At 41.4% G+C, this 22,998-nt stretch overlaps 1 protein-coding gene across 1 annotated transcript in view; it reads left to right on the plus strand.

The window, feature by feature from the left end:
• Positions 1 to 22,998, plus strand: part of PPAT (phosphoribosyl pyrophosphate amidotransferase) — a 69,668-nt gene that overhangs the window by 44,215 nt on the left and 2,455 nt on the right. Inside the window, exons 2-9 of the mRNA XM_074951364.1 lie at positions 6,335 to 6,401; positions 12,005 to 12,211; positions 13,613 to 13,725; positions 13,848 to 13,993; positions 15,423 to 15,495; positions 19,530 to 19,681; positions 21,445 to 21,572; positions 21,906 to 22,127. Coding sequence (XP_074807465.1) covers positions 6,335 to 6,401; positions 12,005 to 12,211; positions 13,613 to 13,725; positions 13,848 to 13,993; positions 15,423 to 15,495; positions 19,530 to 19,681; positions 21,445 to 21,572; positions 21,906 to 22,127 — 1,108 coding nt within the window. The remainder of the gene's footprint in view (positions 1 to 6,334; positions 6,402 to 12,004; positions 12,212 to 13,612; positions 13,726 to 13,847; positions 13,994 to 15,422; positions 15,496 to 19,529; positions 19,682 to 21,444; positions 21,573 to 21,905; positions 22,128 to 22,998) is intronic.

The raw sequence follows: 22,998 nt of genomic DNA on the forward strand, positions 1-22,998 counted from the left end.
TGATATTTGGAGGGCCATGATCAACATAGAAATGGCCTAAATTTTAAAAACTCTCTGTTTAAAGTCGATGAGTGTACTACACCCACCTTTAAGTTTTTCTGTCAATTTTTGTGTCTACAGATTCATTTTTCTGAGCAAAGTAAACTGGTGAGGGCAGGAAAGAATTTTTTCTGTAACTTCTTTGTTATAATAACATTTGGTAGTACAAGAAACAATAGCAAATAATTTTTTGGACAAAAGTGGTCGTCTTAGGGTTGTCAACTATTTTTAAAAAATCACAATTATGAGGTTAAAACAAACGGAATACAAAATGTGCTCAATTTTGTATTTATTTCAAATATTTGTACTGTAAAAAAATTTAAAAACTAGTATTTTTCAATCAATCTCGTCCAAGTACAGTACTCATACTGTAATGCAATCTCTTTATCGTGAAAGTGAAATTTACAGATGTCAATTTGTTTTGTTTTTGAGTACAGCTGTGTTAAAAAATGCAAAACTTTAGAGCCTACAAGTCAAAGCATGAAGGGGCATACAAATGTTTAACATAACTGGCACATAAATACCTTGCAACGCCGGCTACAACAGTGTCATGCAAATGCCTGTTCTCACTTTCAGGTGATATTGTATATAAGAGGGCAGCATTATCTCTAATAAATGTAAACAAACTTGTTTTGTTTTACTGATTTGGCTGAACAAGAAGTAGGACTGAGTAGACTTGTATGAGGTGAATTGAAAAAGGTTTCTTTTATCTTTATTACAGTTCAAATATTTGTAACCAAAAATAATATAAAGTGGAGCACTGTACACTTTGTATTCTATGTTGTAATTGAAATAAATATATTTGAAAATGTAGAAAAACATCCAAAAATATTTATATTAAATTTAAATTGGTATTCTGTTATTGTTTAACAGTGTGATTAAAACAGCAATTATTCATGACTGTTTGTTTTTTAATTTAGTTAATTTGTTTTGCGTTAATAGCGTGCATTAACTGCAATTAATTGACAGCCCTAGTTTATTTTTATATTTTTAAAAATTGACTTTACACACAGGTGGTATTAATGACTTAGGCCTGGTCTACACTATGAGTTTGTCGGATTTAGCAGCGTTAAATCAAATTAACCCTGCACCCATCCACACAACGAAGCCATTTTTTCGACATAAAGGGCTCTTAAAACCGATTTCTGTAATCCTCCCCAACGAGGGGATTAGCGCTGAAATCGACATCACCGTTTCGAATTAGGGTTAGTGTGGACGCTAAGGTATTGGCCTCTGGGAGCTATCGCACAGTACACCATTGTGACCGCTCTGGATAGCACTCTGAACTTGGATGCACTGGCCAGGTGTACAGGAAAAGCCCTGGGAACTTTTGAATCTCATTTCCTGTTTGGCCAGGCGAGCTCATTAGCACAGGTAACCATGCAGTCTCAGAATCGAAAAAGAGCTCCAGCATGGACCGCACAGGAGGTACTGGATCTGATCGCTATATGAGGAGAGGAATCCGTGCTATCAAACTACATTCCAAAAGACGAAATGCCAAAACATTTCAAAAAATCTCCGAGGCCATGGGGGACAGAGGCTACAGCAGGGATGCAACACAATGCCGTGTGAAACTTAAGGAGCTCAGACAAGTGTACCAGAAAACCAAAGAATCAAACGGACGCTCCGGGACAGAGCCCCAGACATGCCGCTTCTACGCTGAGCTGCATGCAATTCTAGGGGGGGCCGCCACCACTACCCCACCCTGTCCGTGGACTCCAGTGATGGGGTACTCTCCACCATGCCTGAGGGTTTTGCGGACAGGGAAGATGAGGAGGAGCTTGAGGAGAGCACACAGCACACCGTTCTCCCCGACAGCCAGGATCTTTTTATGACCCTGACTGAAATACCCTCCCAACCCAACGAAGCTGGAGAAGGGACCTCTGGTGAGTGTACCTTTTTAAAATATAATACATGTTATAAAAGCAAGCGTTTTTTAATGATTAAGTAGCCTTGAGGACTTGGGATGCATTCATGGCCAGTAAGCTACTGGAAAAGTCTGTTAATGTGTCTGGGGATGGAGCGGAAATCCTCCAGGGATGTCTCCATGAAGCTCTCCTGGAGGTACTTTAAAAGCCTTTGCAGAAGGTTTCTGGGGAGAGCAGCCTTATTCCGTCGTCCATGGTAGGACACTTTACCACGCCATGCTAGTAGCAAGTAATCTGGTATCATTGCGTGACAAAGCCTGGCAGCATGTGGTCCCGGTGTTTGCTGGCATTCAAGCAATATCCGTTCTTTGTCTCTCTGTGTTATCCTCAGGAGAGTGATATTGTTCATGGTAACCTGGTTGAAATAGGGGAATTTAATTAAGGGGACATTCAGAGGTGGCCGTTCCTGCTGGGCTGTTTGCCTATGGCTGAAAAGAAATCCTCCCCGCAGTTAGCATGGGGGGGCGGGGGCAGGGTGGCATTGGCGCTGAGAAGTTCACGTTTGGCTAGCAGGGATCTTCCCTGATACCAGCCTTGTGGTGGGGTGAGGAGTAAAACAATCATCCCAGAGAATTGGATCGGGGGGGGTGGGTTAGTTTGGTTTCTGCTGCTGCACATTAACTAGAAAACCGCAGCACTAAATGGCCAACTCAGCGTGCTTTGCTTGGTATGGGAGAGGAGGGCACTGCTGTTAGGATGGTTGCAGAAGCTGAAAGACTATGGCTTACCATGGCCACCTGCAAGCCGAATTCTGTTGCCTGGCACTGCATGTGTGATCTCTAACACCAAAGCCGCAGGCACTCAATATAAGATGCAAAATGCGACCTTGTACCAAAGTCACATATGCTATGTAATGTGAATAGTGTTGTTCACCGTGAAAGAGTATAGCCATTGTTCTGTAAAATGTATCTTTTTCAATACTTCACTTCCTTTTTTTTCCTCCAGCAGCTGCAAATGTTTCAAGCCTCCCTCCTCCGTCCCAAAGGCTATCTCAGATAAGGCGGCGAAAAAAACGCACACACAATGAAATGTTCTCTGAGCTCATGCAGTCTTCCGGCACTGACAGAGCTCAGCAGAATGTGTGGAGGGACACAAGAGCAGAGTACAGGAAAGGGGCTGATGAATGTGAGGAGAGGTGGTGGCAGGAAGATCAGAGGAGGCATGAGGCAACGCTGGGGCTACTGCGGGATCAAATGGACATGCTCCAGCATCTGGTGGAGGTTAATGAATGGCAGCAGGATCACAGACTGCCACTGCAGCCCCTGTTTAACCACCCACCCTCCTCCCCAAGTTCCATAGCCTCCTCACCCAGATACCCAAGAATGTGGGGGGGGCCCTCTGGGCACCCAACCTCTCCTCCCTAGTGGACAGCCTAAATAACAGAAGGCTGGCTTTCAACAAGTTTTAAAGTGGTCTTTTTCTTCCCTCCTACCCTCCTTCCAAACTGCACCCGGGCTACCTTGTGAGTTATCTCCCTGTTTTTATAATCAATTAAAAGAGAATACATGTTTTTTAAACTATAGTGACTTTATGTCCTTTGCAAGCAAGTTGTGATTGAAGGGGGGAGGGCAGGTGGCTTACAGGGAATTTAGAGGCAACCAAGGGGGCGGGTTTTCATCCAGGAGAAACAAACAGAAGTGTCACACAGTACCCTGGCCAGTCATGAAACTGGTTTTCAAAGCTTCTCTGATGCGCAGCGCTTCCTGCTGTGCTCTTCTAACTGCCCTGGTGTCTGGCTGCGTGTACTCAGCAGCCAGGCGATTTGCCTCAACCCCCACCCGGCCATAAACGTCTCCCCCTTACTCTCTGAGATTGTGGCGCACGCAGCAAGCAGCAATAACAATGGGAATATTGGTTTCGCTGAGGTCTGAGTGAGTCAGTAAACTTCACCAGCGACCCTTTAAACATCCAAATGCACATTCTACCACCATTCTGCACTTGCTCACCCTACAGTTGAAAAGCTCCTTACTACTGACCAGGGTGCCTGTGTATGGCTTCATGAGCCAGGGCATTAAGGGGTTGGCTGGGTCCCCAAGGATAACGATAGACATTTCAACATCCCCAACCATTCTTTCTGGTCTGGAAAGTAAGTCCCTTTCTGCAGCCGTTTAAACGGACCAGAGTTCCTGAAGAGGCGAGCATCATGAACCTTTCCCAGCCATGATGTTGGGAAACGTCCCTTGTGATCCACCAGTGCTTGCAGCACCATTGAAAAGTACCCTTTGCGGTATATGTACTGGCTGCCCTGGTGGTCTGGTCCCAAGATAGGGATATGCATTCCATCTATAGCCCCACCACAGTTAGGGAATCCCATTGCACAAAGCCATCTACCATGACCTGCACATTTCCCAGAATCACTACCTTTGATAGCAGCAGCTCAATGATTGCGTTGGCTACTTGCATCACAGCAACCCCCACAGTAGATTTGCCCACTCCAAATTGATTCCCGTCTGACCGGTAGCTGTCTGGTGTTGCAAGCTTCCAGAGGGCTATTGCCATTCGCTTCTCAGCTGTGAGGGCTGCTCTCATCTTGGTACTCTTGTGCTTCAGGGCAGGGGAAAGCAAGTCACAAATTTCCATGAAAGTGCCCTTACGCATGTGAAAGTTTCGGAGCCACTGGGAATCGTCCCAAACCTGCAACACTATGCAGTCCCACCACTCTGTGCTTGTTTCCTGGGCCCAGAATCGACGTTCCACGGCATGAGCCTGCCCCAGTAACACCATGATCTCCAAATTGCCGGGGACCGTGGTTTTAGAGAAATCTGCGTTCATGTCCTCATCACCGCGCTGCCGTTGCCTCCTCGCCTGGTTTTTCAGGTGCTGGTTTCGCATAAACTGCACGATAATGCGCGAGGTGCTTACAATGGTCATAACTGCTGAACTGAATAACTGAATGGTGAGCTGAACTGGCTCCATGCTTGCCATGCTATGGCGTCTGCTCGGGCAATCCAGGGAAAAGGGCATGAAATGATTGTCTGCCGTTGCTTTCATGGAGGGAGGGTTGACTGACGACATTTACCCATAACCACCTGCAACAAATTTTTTGGCCCCATCAGGCATTGGGAGCTCAGCCCAGAATTCCAATGGGCAGTGGGGACTGTGGGAACTGTGGGACACTTGCCACGGTACTGTGGATGCACACCGCCGAATTAATGTGTTTAGTGTGGACGCATGCACTCGACTTTATACAGTCTGTTCCCAAAAATCGACTTCTGTAAAATCGGAGTACTTTCGTAGCGTAGACATGGCCTTCTAAAATATCTTTGAGACTTGGACATAATCAGTGGTGGAAAATATTAAGTTATTGTTGGGATCAAGCATATTGAACATTTGTACCTTATTCTCCTGTTTTTTATAAGGTCTTTTCGATACATAAAATTATTGTAGAATAGTTACTGCACTTTAAATGCATGCCCTGCGTTAATCCGAATTAACTTTTCAAGTAGACAAGCTGTTACAGTAGTATAACTCGAGAATGACTCCAATGATGCCAGTTGAGTTATACTAGTTTAATGTGAGAGCAAAATCACATCCTATTATACAAGACCTTTAGCTGTTTTATATTTAAGTAATCTAATAGATACATTTTCTTTCCCTTTCATCTTCATTAAAGTACTTCATTTAGTGTATGTTTTTTCTTGGCTACAGCTTGTAAGCGCATTCTACAGACATTTTTATTTCAGGGTATTCAATTTTTGAGCAATTAAAGGTTGCATTGGGAATTTACCAGTAACCCAAAGACCACATCTGCATCGATTTATTGTTAAGGCTACAATTTAGTAATAGGTATTTTTAATAAAAGTCGTGGACAGGTCACAGGCAATAAACAAAAATTCATGGCCTGTGACCTGTCCATGACTTGTACTATGAATACCCCTGACTAAATCTTAGCTGGGGGGCTTCTGCTCTGGGAGGCCCCCTCCAGGGCCAGCTGCCTTCCCTGGCCACCTTAGCAGCAGCCAGTGTAGCTGGTGCGGCTGGCTGCAGGGCCACACAAGTGGCTGGTGTGACTGGCCATTGGGCTGCCTGGCATTTCAATTTAAGGAGCTGGTAGTATTTTATGTTCACCTTGAAATTTAGACTATAGAAAGTCAGCAGTAAGGACCAGATCCAGCACCCATTGAAATTAATGGAAAGACTTTTTTTTTTAATTGATTTCAGTGTGCTTTGGATTGAGCCTTAAATATTTTATAATAAAGTGCAACATGAACATACAAAAAACATAGTTTTGATAAGTCTATAAAAATGGAGTACTTAAGACATTTTAAACAAAAACGGTTATGTTCTTTTACGCTTCATAAGTTAATATTTTGTTTGAATGTTGTGCTCAGTGAGCCATTCAGTATTTATGCTAATTTTGTCCACAGGGGCCAAGAAAGTGGTGGAATTGTGACAAGTGATGGAGACTCAGCCCAAACATTCAAAGTGCACAAGGTAAAATTTTAAGGACTTTTTACTAATTTGTTGCCATTTTTAAGAAGTAAAGATCTAGTCTTTACATAAAAATCCAGTCTTTAAAATAGAGCGAAATAAGGAGTACTCAAAGGAAAAATCGGAGGAAAAATAACACGTTTCCACCTGAGGTGCACAAGGAGAGTCTCTGCTTGTTCCAGGAAATAGGAATAATAAGAAAGAGACAGGAAATAACAAAAATTTGTCATAATAAGAGTACCGAGTTCAGTTCCTTAACTTGTTGTTGTATAGACCAAGCTTAAACTTATTTTAAAAAAATCAACAACAAAACTCAGACCAGGTTATCCTTCAAGTCCACTTCAAGCTTTTGAAGAAACAAGGTGGGTGAGGCAATATCTTGTCTCTTTTACTAACAGAAGTTGGTCCAGTAAAAGATATTACCTCTCCCACCTTGTTCTCTAATATCCTGGGACCAATACAGCTCCAACAACACTGAAATTAATCTTTTGCTCCAGTAAAAAGCAATCTGTTCTGGAGCTGTCAACACCAGAGCCCCTTTCTTCTAATGTGTTTAGCTCTGGTGAGTTGAAAGGGTTTGGTGCTGGCAGTTCTAGGTACTAATGTGTGAAACCAGCAGAGTTCTAGTGGAATGGAGGGAAAAGAGTGAAACAAAAAACCACAATCCTTGAAACTAGATTAATGCCTGGAAGCAGATGCATCTATGACTGACTCTGGCTTTAGTAAATATCATGGCAGACACTTTGAAGAGTTGAATGCTGCACACAAATTAATAGATCCAGAGACTGGGAGGATTTTTCAGATTTCCCTCATCTATTTCCAACCTGATAGAAATCCAGAGGGTGCCACCAGGCCTAAAATGGCCAAGCCCAAAAAGATCTTAGGCCAAAGCACTTTATATGCTCTAGAGAATTTACTTCCTATATTTACACTGAGCTGATGTCAGGAAGTGAAATACAAGTTAACCAACTACCCTCCTGGAAGGAACGTAGGAATTGGAGCGGTGTCAGTTAAAACTGCATCTTCTGCCCAGATCTCCTTCTGACTTCAGTACCAGAAGGTTCTGAGTTCCAGGAAGTGGGAGCGTGCCCAGCAGGACAGAGCTCTCACACTAACAGGTCCCTCAAGTAGAACATGAGTGTCCTACTTCGCTCACAGTGGAGAAACAAAATCCAGGAATGAGAATCCTGGCTTGATGCAAGCTCTCGGCCGATAAACTGGCTCAATCTTTGCTTACTCCAATAACAGATGAGAGGGGGAGGTATCTCATAGCCTTTTGTCTTTAATCCTACTTTTCTTCCTATCCTTCAGTACTTTTAATTCATCGTCCAGCTGACAGGTCACTGGGGCGAGGTTGGTTGCTGGAGAACGGTGTGGCAGGACGATAAGGTGTCAGGAGTGTTCCTTGGTGTGTAGTTGAGGCCTTGGGCTGTCCCTGGTAGAAGGGTGAGGTCGGAGGTTGTCTCTTCTGGTCTCCACTCCAACTGCAACCAGGATTGTTCCTCTCTCCTCCCTCCACCTGTTTTGTTCCAGTTTGCCCCTTCTGATATTCGCCCCCACTGCTACTAGTTTTTTTTCTTTTCTGCCATCTCCACCCATTTGGCTCCAATCTCCCCTGCCTCAATTACAGTTATGGGCTTCCCATCTGGGATGTATCTTTCTATTTCCTCAGGAACACCCTCTAAGAACTGCTCCATTTGCATTAGGAAGGGCAAATTTACTGGAAATTCAACACTTGCTCCTGATATCCAGGCATCCCAATGTTTCACAATGTGGTAGGCATGTCAGGTAAATGACACGTCTGGTTTCCACGTTAGGGCTCTGAACCGCCGATGGGAATGCTTGAGTGTTAGCCCCATGCTGACTCTCGCCTTGGTTTTAAACAGTTCATACTTGTTCATGTGTTCCTTAGGCATTTCAGCCGCCACCTCAGCTAAGGGTCCACTGAGCTGCGGCCTCAGCTCTACCATGTATTGATCTGTAGAGATGTTGTACCCAAGGCAGGCCCTTTCGAAGTTTTCTAAGAAGGCCTCAGTATCAGCACCTGGCTTGTAGGTGGGGAACTTCCTGGGATGTGAGGCGGTACCTGGAGAAGGATTGCTAGGGTTTGTTGGTATATTCTGCTGAGCCTTTGCCTTCTCCATCTCCAGTGCATGTTTCCTCTCTTTTTCCTTTTCCTCCAGTTCTTTTTCCCTTGCCTCCATAGCTCTCCTGTGGGCAGCCTCTTGGGTTTTTCTGCCTCTTCCGCTGCCTCCAGTTCTCTCCTGTGGGCAGCCTCCCTTTCCTCCTCAGCATGCTTCCATTCTTTTTCCTTTACCTCCATAGCTCTCCTGTGGGCAGCCTCTTTGGCTTTTTCCGCCTTGGATTCTGTCATCTTAGCCTCTCTGTTTTTAACTAACTTTACACCCAAGAGTTTAAAACAAACAAACAAACAAAAAACTGGCTTGTAAAATTTTTGTGCTGTGATATGATAGCTATTCTCAGCCTACAGAAAAATCCTTTGTCTCCAGGCAAATAGACAGAAAAACCCTCTAGTTGCTCTTAGCTTAAAAAACAAACAAACAAAAAAAACACTTCAGGTCTGTGAAAAACTTGTGAATTTCCCTGCAGGCGGTTAACTACCCTGCCTTTAGGTAGAGAAAACTCCAGCTCAAAAAGAATGATCCCTTTTGTTATGTCTGCTGCTCTGGCCCCCTGGCAGAGACAAAAAAACTCTAATTGCTTTCAGCTTAAAACCTGCTTTCAAGCAGCCCAAAGGGGAAAAAAATGCCCTTTTAAAATCCTATTGTGCTTCTGTTTCAAAATGATCCCAAAAAAATCTCAAATTGATCCCACCACTGCCACCATGTCAAGGTTCCTTCCCCACTCTGAACTGTAGGGTACAGATGTGGGGACCTGCATGAAAGACCCCCTAAGCTTATTCTTACCAGCTTAGGTTAAAAACTTCCTCAAGGTACAAACTTTGCCTTGTCCTTGAACCCTATGTTGCCACCACCAAGCGTGTTAAACAAAGAACAGGGAAAGAGCCCCCTTGGAGATGTCTTCCCCCCCAAGCCCTACACCCCCTTTCCTGGGGAAGGCTTGATAAAAATCCTCACCAATTTGCATAGGTGAATACAGACGCAAACTCTTGGATCTTAAGAACAATGGAAAAACAATCAGGTTCTTAAAAGAAGAACTTTAATTAAAGAAAAAGTAAAAGAATCACCTCTGTAAAAGCAGGGTGGTAAATACCTTACAGGGTAATCCGATTCAAAACATAGCGAATCCCTCTAGGCAAAACCTTAGGTTACAAAAAGACACAAAAACAGGAATATACGTTCCATTCAGCACAGCTATTTTACCAGCCATTAAACAAAAGAAAATCTAACTCATTTCTAGCTAGATTGCTTACTATCTTTTTACAGGAGTTCTGAAGAGCATTCCTGATCTGTTTCCAGCAAAAGCATCACACAGACCCTTCCCCCCCCCCCCCCCCCAAGCTTTGAAAGTAACTTGTCTCCTCATTGGTCATTTTGGTCAGGTGCCAGCGAAGTTATCCTAGCTTCTTAACCCTTTACAGGTGAAAGGGTTTTGCCTCTGGCCAGGAGGGATTTTATAGTTCTGTATACAGAAACGTGGTTACCCTTCCCTTTATATTTATGACAGACCCTGTTCTTGTTTTGAGCTTCCACTTCTTTTTAGGTTGAGAGATTTCCACTTCTACCGTTAGCACTTCCTTTAGCCTCTGAGTAAAAAGTAACGTGCTGAGAATAAAATGTTGGCAGATACTATAATACTTTATATTGATTCCATAAGAGCTGTGGAGAATGACATCTAAGCATATCAATATTAAGAATTAAATATGATGACTGCATCATCTCAGAAAGCTTTGATATTACAGCAGTTGCATAATATGATTTCTCTTATCCTTGGGATATGTCTTGGCTGCAGTATTTAAATTCTACAGTTACTATTATTTAAAAAAGAAAACTTGAAGGGCACAAACCAGTGAATATGGTCTTATCCTTGAAGTTGTTCTGGTTTAAAAATTGATTTAATTAAACTGGTGCAAATCCCTGTAGAACATACTTTTATTAGTTTAAAATTGGTTACTTCTGCTTAGCTTGCACTTTTGAATTTACTGACCTGACTCTCAGACCATTTTAAATTAAGAGTCTATGCAGGGTTCTGCACTGATGTAACTGAATTGGTCTAAAGCCACACTGTTTGGTCTGGTCTTCACTTAAATTAGGTCAACCTAGCTACATCGTTCAGGGCTATGAAAAATTTTGTGCCCTGAGCACCATAGTTAGGTCAATCTAACCCCCAATGTAAATGTAGCCAGGGTGAGGGGGAGTAACTCCATTGATGAAGGAAACGTCTACACTCTGGTGCTACAGCAGTGCCATAGCTGTGGTGCTGTAGCAGCTGTAATGTAGACATGGCCTTAGTTAAACCAGTGTAGCTTGGTGTGTAGGCCAGAGCTTGCTCTTTTTGCCTTGCCTTGTATTTATCTGTTGCCACAGTAGCGTTTTACTTTTTACATTGAAATTCTGTTCGTGCTAACCTCTCTTCTCCTTCCTCTAATTATCAGATTCAAACATAATTCTGAGCTTCTAAGGCATTCAAAGCTCTTTAATGAATTAATCTTCATAACACTCAAAGGAAGTAAATATCATCCACATTTTAGAGAGATAAAGAGATTTAAACAGATGAAGAGACTTTCTGAAGGTTACAAAAAAAGTCTGTGCCAGAGTTCTGAATAGAAATTGGAGCACCTGTTTCCCAGTCCTGTACTTTAATTACTTAGAGCCTGTATGCTTTTAAATTCCTCCCTTACAATGCTTGTTGCCAACAGGAGCACTGCCTTGGCTATTGAATATGCTAGAATCTCCTGGGGCTTATCTATAAAAGTTCTGAGTCATTTCTGCCGTAGAAGTCAACTTGGATACCTGAAGACTTTTCAACAGAGTTTTCTGGCTCTTTCAGGTTGAGTGCCAATTATAGCAGTGGCCGGAATTACAAATAATGGGGTCTTTTAAACATTAATCTGAAGCTGGTATAAAAACAAATTCATTATGGTGCTGGTGATTAAATGTATTATCCTATTTCTCAGGGGGGAAAAGCACAGAATATATTGAAATATTTGTTTTATAGTGCTCTCTCTAAATAGCATTAAAGAATAAATGTAGTTGAGCTTTTAAACTTTAAAATAGCATTAAAAGGACAAAGCCAGTTGAGCTTTTAAAATTACATTTGAATATAAATACATACAGTATTCCCAAATTTTCTTCTGCTAATGGTTTTTCAAAGGATATTTTCTTACTGAGTGGTAACTGGGGACAGTCTGTCTGTCTGAAAATAAAATCTGTTCAAAACAATCTCCCCCTTACGTTGTGTATTATCCTGATGTAACCAGTTGCCTCCATGACCACTTCTTATGTTCCCCTTTCCTGTGACCTGCCTGTCTGTCTTGTCTCTCTAGAGGTAAGCTCTTTTTTTTTGTTTGTTTGGTTTTTTTTTGTTTTGTTGCTGTTGGTTTTTGCTTGTAAAGTGCTGGCATAATGAGTGTGTTGCTGGAAACAATAATAAATACACAGTCTTTTTTTTTTCCTCCCTGCAAGGGAATGGGTCTTATTAATCATGTGTTCAGTGAAGACAATCTGAAGAAGCTGTATGTTTCAAATCTTGGAATTGGCCACACCAGGTACTCCACGTCAGGAATCTCTGAATTAGAGAACTGCCAGCCTTTCGTTGTAGAAACTCTTCATGGGAAGATTGCTGTGGCACACAATGGTGAATTAATAAATGCTAAACAACTCAGAAGAAAGGTAGGAATCAGTCCTGGGTTTTCCAGTATCATTTATTAATGAGTAGGAGGCAGACATGGACAAAAACTTGGTCACATCTCCTAGCTGACATACAATGCTTTAGGTCATTGAAAACTACAGAGAATGGTGAGGAACTTCAAACTAATGGATTGGGCAGTGCACTGAGAAACAAAGTTTTTAATTTGTAACTCCCATTGTGGGGTGGATAATCTGCTTTTATTTTATTTTCTGTGTTAATGTTGATCCAATAGGGAAAACTAATCCAGATACAGTTATGAATAGCTCAGTTTGAAACTGCCCATTGCACGGCAGTCATTAGAGAAAGCAAAGAGTGCTTAGAAAATATCATCTAATACATTGATGTGTCCTCATCTGCAATATTATCTCTTTTTGTCATCACCTTGAGAAAGCTATATTGAAAATAGTCGTGGAAAATAGTCATTTATAGTGATATAAACACATAAGGAGACAGTCAAAAATTGGATATCATAGCCCATAAAGAAGGAAGTGGACATATTGCAGAGCAGAATTAAAACCTCACAGATGCTTCTCTTTTAACCCTGTTCAAAGAACAAGGGAACATACTACTACATCAAAGAATTGTAAATTTATGACTTGGAAAAGGTAATGGAACTTTATGTAGAATGTAGTCAGTCTGTGGATGCCACCACTGCTGCAAGAATGTATCAAGACAGATATTGTGACTGGTTTCAAAATGATGGGTTAATTTTATGTTCAAGCATCGCTGTAAATGTGATAATAGTAAAAATGGTATCCAGTCTTATTCTTCAGGATGCAAGATCTACAAAGGTTAGGTAGGGGAACCCTCCTGTGCAAAGCATTGAACAGGCATGAATAGTAGGCTAGATACTTTGCAGGTTCTCCTCTTCCTTAAATGCAGCGTGTGTGTTGAGCACACCAGACTAGAAGGACCATAAGTCTGATTCAGTCTCTCACATCTTAGGTTGTTGTTTTTTCCCTCCTTCCCCTTACTCTCTCTTCAGTCATTTCTTCTTTCATTGTTTACTTGTGCTTCCTCTCTTCACCTGTTCTCTGTGCCCTGCTTCAGTTTGCCATGTGTAAGCAGCAGTGAGAAGGTGACAAAATCCCCAGACCCTGAGTAGCACTGTGGATATTAGAGAATGTCAACTTTGCTTTATGCTTTGGTTACCAGTAAAGCAAAGCAGTGAAAAGAAGGGTGAGGGATGCAGTTCAGAGTGTCATTTTATATGAGCCGATGTTGTGCACCAGCTCCTTGGACAAAAGTATAATCCACGTTCTTTGGTTCTTGGTGACTTCTACATTAAAACAACTTTTCAGGCATGTAACTCTTGCTAAACTAAAAATGGTGCAATGGTTTCATAGACAGATAACACTATATTTTGTCTTTAAAAAAAAAAGCTGATGAGACATGGTGTGGGACTGTCGACCAGTTCTGACAGCGAATTGATCACCCAGCTGCTGGCATTCACACCTCCACTCGAGAATGATGATACCCCAGACTGGGTGGCAAGGTAAGTAGTTAGGGGCTGGAATTAGAAACAAGAGTATTGTCTGAGTGTAAAATACAGCAGTAGTAAGTAACAGAATACAGCCATCTGTAACATACCATTATGTTTACTTAATCTCATTTCAGAATCAAAAATTTAATGAATGAAACCCCTACTTCATATTCACTACTAATGATGCATAAAGATATAATCTATGCAGTACGTGATCCCTATGGGAATCGTCCACTCTGCATTGGTCGTCTCATTTCAGTAGGCAGTATGAGTGGAAAAGGTAAATCCTATGTAAAGACTGGGTAACCAGCCATAAGTATGTTTACATTTACAAAGCTAGATAAATAATACATTTGCACTTAATGGGGGAATCATGTCCACATTCATGCAGTTGAGCAACTTTTCTTTAAAATGTTGCTCTCTCTGAACATCGGATGCAGTAATATCCCAATATTGGTTGATTTATAAAATACAAAATACATTTTGATGGTGGGAACAAATTTAAAGGAAATCAGAAGCACCCCTTCTCTCTTGACAATAGTAAATCCCCATTTCCCCCATGGCAGCAGCAGAGAGAGGCAGCCTAGTTGCAGCAGAGATAATTGGAGAGAGATTTCTCCCCTCTGCCCTGGGAGAAAAGTGGGGATGGCTGGATACAGGCCCTATTTCTTCTCCTTTTTGTTGTAGGGTTGCTTATTAGCTTTGGGCTACTGGTGCTTATTTGTTTTATTGAAGGAAAAATTATTTTTGGGGGGGATTCTTCTGGAAGGAGCTGGGAAACCCACTTGTCCACATATTATGGCAAGGAGTTAATGTGAAAACGCAAATATAGGAATTTGAATAAAGGCTCTGCATGTTCTTGTAAACCAAAATGTTCTGAGTCAGGATAAAATCTGGTCATTTGTGGAAGATAATCCCAAAGGAGAATTGTACATACCTTCCCATCTCAGTGCCCTGAGTGATACCAGTGATTTTCAAGGAAAAACCTTAAGACCTAGTGTGCTGTAAGATATGGGAACTTGACATTTTTAACTGCAGGAAAAAATGTGTAAAGCCATTCTTTGTCCAAAGAAATTGATATGGCATGGAGGATTGTGTGTGAGAATTTTTTGTAATCTCTTAGAAAATATTCGCAATGTCCAAATACTGTATATTAGTGTTTGTATCCTGTTACGTTGTTGATCTGCCCATTTGTTCCCTTTCATTTGCCTATCTTTGAGAATTCTTCTCACTTTGGGTCCAGTGAATGCCCATTAAAGTCCAAGGGCACCCTTTTATTGACTTCAGTGGCATTGGAGCCACCACTTAATATACGGAGAGTAAGGAATTTCTTATCTAAACAAAAAGCATGTGTATACACCAGGGCCCCAAAAACTTATTGAGATGGAAGTAGGGGGGGAAAGTCCTGTGGAGATAAGGAATTTATTTCTCCGAATTGTCCTTATGAACAGTGACTGTGTGAAACTGGCTCTTCTAATCTCTCAAGGACAAGTTTTATATAATGTTTCCAAAGAACAGTTTTTCAAGAAATGTTACAGCAACTTTCAATTCCAAACTTTCTATTCAGAAATCGTGACTATTTGACTTGCCCAAGTACATGATTACAAAATGTAACAGGCCAGTACTGTTGCAGAAATTTAACATGTTTAGTGATTATAATTCCAAGACCTGTGAAGATAATGTAACTATAATTGAAAATTTTATTATAGGGAAGAAAAACAGCGAAACAGAAGGATGGGTGGTCTCCTCCGAATCCTGCAGCTTTTTATCTATTGGTGCACAGTAAGTTCCTTCGCATACAAGGTGATCTGTAAACACTTTAAACAGTGAATAGAGATTTAAATAGCCAAATGATAATATTCACATACAGTATAAAAGATTAGATCTATCAGTTTATGGATTTAAATAAGTATGGCAATAGTGTATTCAGAAATCATCTGCAAAGAAGACTGTGTGGGTATCTCTTCACTGTAGAGTTAACTCCTTTTCAGTTAGCTTAGCTAAGTGAGTACAGCCACAATGTAAAATGAATATTCCAGCTACAGAGTGGTTGTATTAGCAGCTGGTGGGTTGTGTTGACTCAAACTGTAGCCTATACCTCCTGATAGACTAGCCACTTCAGCTGACAGCTCCACCACACTCAAATTATGGATTTTTATGTGCAGGCAGGATTCAAGTTGGGACAATGCTGGAGTTAACTCTAGTGAAGACAAGCCCTGTATATAGTTAAAAAAGAAACAGGAGAAATGTTCTCTGTGCAAAAACATTTAATTTTCAGTGAAAATAAAAACTACAGTCAAATCAACAAAATCATTCATACCTATAATGAGGAATGTACAGTTAATTTGCAAATCCGACATTTAACAAATCTGCCACTAATTGAGTGTTATGTTGGTAAGTAAAATTGTGTCCCCTTAAAGTGGAAAAACAAGGCAAAAACTGCAAGAAGTAAAAATAAATTCAGAGCAAAAACTGGAAACCAATAATGTCTGAACTTCAGTAATCTATTACATTGAGAGATGTTCTAGAAACAAGCTACAACATATGTTCCTCTGTGGTGAGTTCTGTCATTTCCGTGTACCAATAATTAACTGTTGGTACCATCTTTGTTTTCTTAACAAAAGTTGCTTTACTCTGGACCTACCTTCTGAGACTGAGATACTTCTGCTAAGAATCATCATCAATGGGGGCCTTTTGCACTACATATAAATCCCAAAAAGAAAAGGAGTACTTGTGGCACCTTAGAGACTAACACATTTATTTGAGCATAAGCTTTCGTGAGCTACAGCTCACTTCATCGGATGCATGCAGTGGAAAATACAGTGGGGAGATTTATAGACATAGAGAACATGAAACAATGGGTGTTACCATACACATTGTAAGGAGAGTGATCAGGTAAGGTGAGCTGTTACCAGCAGGAGAGCGGGGGGTGCGGGAGAAACCTTTTGTAGTGATAATCAAGGTGGACCATTTCCAGCAGTTGACAAGAACGTCTGAGGAACAGTGGGGGGTAGAATAAACACGGGGAAATAGTTTTACTTTGTGTAATGACCCATCCACTCCCAGTCTTTATTCAAGCCTAGGTTAATTGTATCCAGTTTGCAAATTAATTCCAATTCTGCAGTCTCTTGTTGGAGTCTGTTTTTGAAGTTTTTTTGTTGAAGAATTGCAACTTTTAGGTCTGTAATTGAGTGACCAAAGAGATTGAAGTGTTCTCCGACTGGTTTTTGAATGTTATAATTCTTGACATCTGATTTGTGTCCATTTATTCTTTTACGTAGAGACTGTCCAGTTTGACCAATATACATGGCAGAGGGGCATTGCTGGCACATGATAGCATATATCACATTGGTAGATGTGCAGGTGAAGGAGCCTCTGATAGTGTGGCTGATGTGATTAGGCCCTATGATGGTGTCCCCTGAATAGATATGTGGACACAGTTGGCAACGGGCTTTGTTGCAAGGATAGGTTCCTGGGTTAGTGGTTCTGTTGTGTAGTGTGTGGTTGCTGGTGAGTATTTGCTTCAGGTTGGGGGGCTGTCTGTAAGCAAGGACTGGCCTGTCTCCCAAGATCTGTGAGAGTGATGGGTTGTCCTTCAGGATAGGTTGTAGATCCTTGATGATGCATTGGAGAGGTTTTAGTTGGGGGCTGAAGGTGACAGCTAGTGGCGTTCTATTGTTTTCTTTTTTGGGCCTGTCCTGTAGTAGGTGACTTCTGGGTACTCTTCCGGCTCTGTCAATTTGTTTCTTCACTTCAGCAGGTGGGTATTGTAGTTGTAAGAATGCTTGATAGAGATCTTGTAGGTGTTTGTCTCTGTCTGAGGGGTTGGAGCAAATGCGGTTGTATTGTAGAGCTTTCTCAATGTTATCAGCTAGCCCCACTAATTCTAGTATCTGGCTAATGAATATGCATCCCCTTCTAAATTACATCTCCAGCATTCATCAGAGTCACTTAATCTGCATGTTTTAAGACTTGCTGGTGTGTGATATGTGCAGTGAATATTTTTCCACATTACTCAGATATGAATATCTTGACTCATGTTTAGTAAAATTGAAAATCTAAGTACTTAGGAAATGAACTCCTGGTTCTTTTTTTGCCATTTAACCTCTAGTGATAGGATGCAATTAATTGGATAACTAAACTCAATTTACTCCTGGGGGAATTCTGTGCCTAAAAATTCTGCACACAATATTTTAAAATTCTGCATATTTATTTTATTTGTCAAAATAACACAATATAATCATGCTAGTTTCAATTATTTTTGTAATTTATTTCAAAATACCTGTCAGCAAGTATGTCTGTAACAATACATTCCCCCAAAAAAGAAAGATTCAGGTATTGTTTTCTTTTTTTTTTTTTTTTTTGACAGATTCCTTACTAGCATATTAATACAGAACTTTGAGCAATTCATTTAAACTACAATACAGAAACTTATTTCCTGCATCCCTCAGAAGGAGTGTATAGGCTTGGGGGAGTCCAAGGGTAATGGAGGAGCTGAGGAAGAAGGAAGGAGTCTGGGAGTGAATCTGGAAAGTTGTTGGCTGTGGGTGGGAGAAGTATGGAACGTGATTTTTGGGCAGGACGGAGGGATTGTTAAGGAGCTGGGGAACCTCCCCCATGCAGACCCTGGCTGACCAAGCCTTTCCTGTTCAGTCAGGCACATCTGTTCCCGTCCCCATGTGGCCCTGCGGAACCTTTCGCATTCAGTCCCTGGCTCAAAGCTGTCACCCCACTCGCTCCTGAGCCCACATCCCTGTCTGTGCCCCCCCCCCACTAGCCCTTCTGAACCCCAGCTTATGACACCACCCTCCCCCCCCCCCACCCCCCAGCCTTGTGCCCCACTCTGTCAGTCCTAACATAGCTCCGTGAGCGGGATGAATGGAGCGTGAATGGAGCTGTCTGCTGGCTGTTCTGGCTCCACAGCAGCCTCTGAGGTGTGAAAGGTGGAACTGCAGAAGTTTTCAGGCAGAAAGTTATTTTTTGTGGGGAAAAGAAAAAAAATTTTTTGTACTGTACATGAATTCTGGTGCATGTGCAGTGGTGCTTCAATTGACACTCCTAGAGGAATTCTGCAATATACTTAAACAACAGTAGTTAGAAGATCAGCTTATAGAAGATCTAAGAATATGTTTAATAATGCAATCGCTGAGCTTATTATATTTTTATTAAGACTCCAGATTCAATTTTCTTCTAATTATGAAAAGATATAATCTAAGTATATGGAACAGCAGACCTATATTCCAGTAATCCTGCCCTTATTCAGTTGTAGCTGCCTTCCACCTTCTATTCTGATACTGACATGACCCTAGTTACTGACTGTAGTGACAGCTCTTATGACTACATTCCTCATTCAGGCCATTTGATTTTATGGGATGATTTGTGTTACTCAGCTTTCATAGAAAAGTGACTAAACTAGTCAAGACTAAATTAAGAGCCAGTTTATTCATCTCATGATGGCCAGGACTTGACTCTATCTTAAATTTATAACTGCTACTAATATACATAAAGCATTTCAGTGTCGTCTTGGCTGTTTCATGTAATGGGAGGATGTCCTTAACCATTTAGTGCTAAGACTGGAAATTTACCATTTTCAGGTACTAATGCAGGCTGCCAATGTTACTGCACTAGTCTTGCATTAGTGCTGGCAAAGTCCAATGCTAGGAGCCAAAGGTCAACTTTAAAATAATAATCTAATATTTTGTGACTGCTGAATATCACAAAGTTGACTGGGTTTAGCAGAACATGGCTTTGTTTATATTCTAAAACTAACATGCAAGTGTATGGAAATTTCTAAATACCGCAAATATCTTTTCAAGGTATTATCGTGAAGTCCTCCCTGGGGAGATTGTGAAGATATCCAGACATGATGTCCAAACACTGGATGTTGTACCAAGACCTGGAGGAGATCCATCAGCATTCTGTATCTTTGAATATGTTTATTTTGCAAGGCCCGACAGCATTTTTGAAGGTATGAAGATAAACTGTAGTAAACAAGGAATGCAGGCGTTATTGAAATGGGGGACTGTATCCTGGAAAGTAATGACTCTGAAAACAGTTGAGGGGTCACAGTGCACAAGATGCTTAACATGGAGCTCACACTGTGATGCTATGTCAAAAAAGGGTTAATGCGATCCTTGGATATATAAACAGGAGTAGTGACTAGGAGGGAGGAAGGAAGAGATTTTTCTCTCTGTATACATTTAGTGATGAGTCCAATACTAGAATACTGCATCCAGATCTGGTGGTCACATTTTAAAAAGGATGTTGAAGAATTGGAGAGGGTACAGAAAAGAAGAGCCACAAAAATGATTCGGTGACTGGAAATAAAGGTCTTGCAGTGAGAGACTAAATGAGCGAAATATGTTTAACTTCTTAAATGAAGATCGAGAAGTGTTTGCACTTAGGTACTTATAACACAGTAACTTTCTGGGGAGAAAACCAGGAACTAAAGGTCATTTTAATCTAGTAGATAAAGGCATAACAGGATCCAATGGCTGGAAGTTAAAGCCAAACAAATTCAATGTAGAAACAAGGTGTAGTTTTTTTAAAAGTGAGAGTGATTAAGCAGTGGAACAAACTACTAAGGAAAGTGGTGGATTGTACATCTCTTGATGTCTTTGAAACAGCACTGGACACCTCTCTGGAAGGTATGCTGTAGTCAAACACAAGTTATTGGCAGAGGTGATTTAAAGAGCCAGGGGCTCCCCGCAATGGCCGGAGCCCCAGCCCTTTAAATCACCGCCGGAGCCCTGCCGCCGCTAACCCGGGGCTCCGGCAGCCGGACTCAGGCAGCGCTTTAAAGGGCCAGGTGCTCCTGCCCACTGTGGGGAGCGGCAGGGCTCCTGCAGTGATGTAAAGGGCCAAGGGCTCGGGCTGCTGTGGGGATCCCTGGGCCATTTAAATCTTGATTTAAAGGTCCCACCTCTTCAGGTTGAGGCCACGCCCCCACTCGGGACTCCAGCCTAACGGTAAATCCTTTAAGTTACTTTCACCCCGGTTATTGGACTCAGTACCTGGGTGACTGGATGAAATTCTGTGGCCCGCGTTATTCAGGAGGTCTAACTAGATAATGTAGTGGTCCCTTCTGGCCTTAAAATGTATGAATATATAAGATACTATTGTATCATTTTAGACAACATTTAAAAAAATATTTAGGACTTATTAAAGCTTTTGAAGTGTGGCTTATCTTATCTTTCCTTACAAGAAGCAACCATTCCTGTGGATCCTTCTTTCTAATTAAATTTTTAGTTCTGTACATTTTCAGTGTACATGGAGCTATCAGTCTTGTCCTATGATCACTACCTTGGTAAAGCTCTCATAGGACAAGCCTCTATTCTGTGCTAATGTCAAGCTACTTAGCAGAACCATTTGATGCAAGAACAAAAACAGGATGTGGAGAGAGTAAAAATTCAGGTTCAAATCCTGCTGGTCTTGCTCAAGTGAATAGTTCTGTTTAATGTCAGTGGGACTGATCACCTGAATAAGGCAAGAAGGATTTGGTCCTCACAGTGGCCTGAAAGATGGAAAGCAACATGGATATTATGGGAGGAGATGAAAGATGTAAGGTGACTTGTGGTGGTGAATATTTCTCATTACTTTTTAGAGGCTTCCTATTTACCTAAAACTTACTGTAGAATTTATTTGATAGGAATAGTTCCTGTACTGTGCAAACTGAAAGTTAAAACATAATTACATAAAGGAAAAGAATTATTATCTCCTCAATGTCCATAGGTCAAATGGTGTATTCAGTCAGGAGAAGATGTGGTCAGCAGCTTGCTGTTGAAGCACCAGTGGAAGCAGACTTGGTTAGCACAGTACCAGAATCTGCAACACCAGCAGCACTAGGTTATGCACAAAAGGTATTGTGGCTGGATTATTTTTAATATTTATTTCTTCCCCTCCCCGCCAGTGTTTCTAACTTTCTGTGAAATACGCTAGACTCTCCTTTACAGTAAGTTAGTTTTGGTGTTTTCCTCCTGTCAGATAGTGTATGTGGGTCTTCTGTGAGCTGGGTTTCATATTGTGGTATGCTGCACCAGTGCACTGTTGCCACTACGTTGGTCAAGCTAAAGGCCTTTGATTAGCCCTAATCTGCAGGTCATCTTTTAAAAAAAATCTTTACAATTCCTAATCCTTATTTTTTAATGTATTTATTTTATTTAACTGTGTGTATAATTGTCTTTTGCTTGTAGTGTGGGCTGCCATATGTTGAAGTACTCTGTAAAAATCGGTATGTCGGAAGAACTTTTATTCAGCCAAACATGCGGTTAAGACAGCTTGGAGTGGCAAAAAAATTTGGAGTCCTATCTGATAACTTTAAAGGCAAAAGAATTGTGCTAATCGATGATTCTATTGTGCGGGGCAATACCATCTCACCCATAATAAAGCTGCTCAGGGAATCTGGTGCGAAGGAGGTAAGTTCACTTTCAGCAGTTGTAATGCAGATGTAAAGGGAAATTTAATGGAGACACAAGTTGGAGTGTTTCAGTTACACATCAGAATATTTCCCTTAGTGCACTCACAAGGTGTGGTAGAAAGAGAGCCATAAAAACAAAGAAAGCAAATGCACAACAATATGTAATAGTGTGAAAAGTTTCTTGTGTGATTCCTTGATCTTAAGAAAATCTGCAGCAGAAAAACTTGAATAAAGGGGGTACTGCTCTATTTTAAAGTAAGTGTGCGTCTACACTAGCGAGCTTACAGCGGCATAGCTGTACTGATGCAGTTGCGCTGCTGTAAGATTGCTTGTGTGGCCACTCTATGCTGGCAGGAGAGAGCTCTCCTGTCGACATAAAACCACCTCCACGAGTGGCGGTAGCTGTGTCAGTGGGAGAAGCTCTCCCATCAACATAGCACTGTCCCCACCAACGTTTCTGTTGGTGTAACTTATATTGCTCAGGAGTAGTGGTTTGTTTGTGTCCTCCCCCCCCCCCCCCCCCGGGTGAATTAAAATAAATTATACTGACAAAAGTGGTAGTGTAGACATGGCCTAAGATGTAACTGACAAATCCAGAATGAATGGAAAACTGATAGTTTTATCTAAAAATCAGTGTGGCGGCTATATATTTCGACTACTTATTCCTGCTGTGGTATTGTTTTTAACCTTACTTCTTAGGTAAATTAGGCATTTGTCCTAAATATCAAGAAAAATATTGCTTCTGGTTTAATTTGTTTCTTTGATTTACATATGAAATAGAATGTGCTAGTCTGTCACAGAAGCAAATGTGCTTTGTATAACCAAAGCTGTCAATGAGTAGACACTGTCTAAGCACAGAGCCTGTGAAC

Source organism: Natator depressus, chromosome 4 (assembly GCF_965152275.1).
Source record: "Natator depressus isolate rNatDep1 chromosome 4, rNatDep2.hap1, whole genome shotgun sequence".
Classification (NCBI taxonomy): domain Eukaryota; kingdom Metazoa; phylum Chordata; order Testudines; family Cheloniidae; genus Natator; species Natator depressus.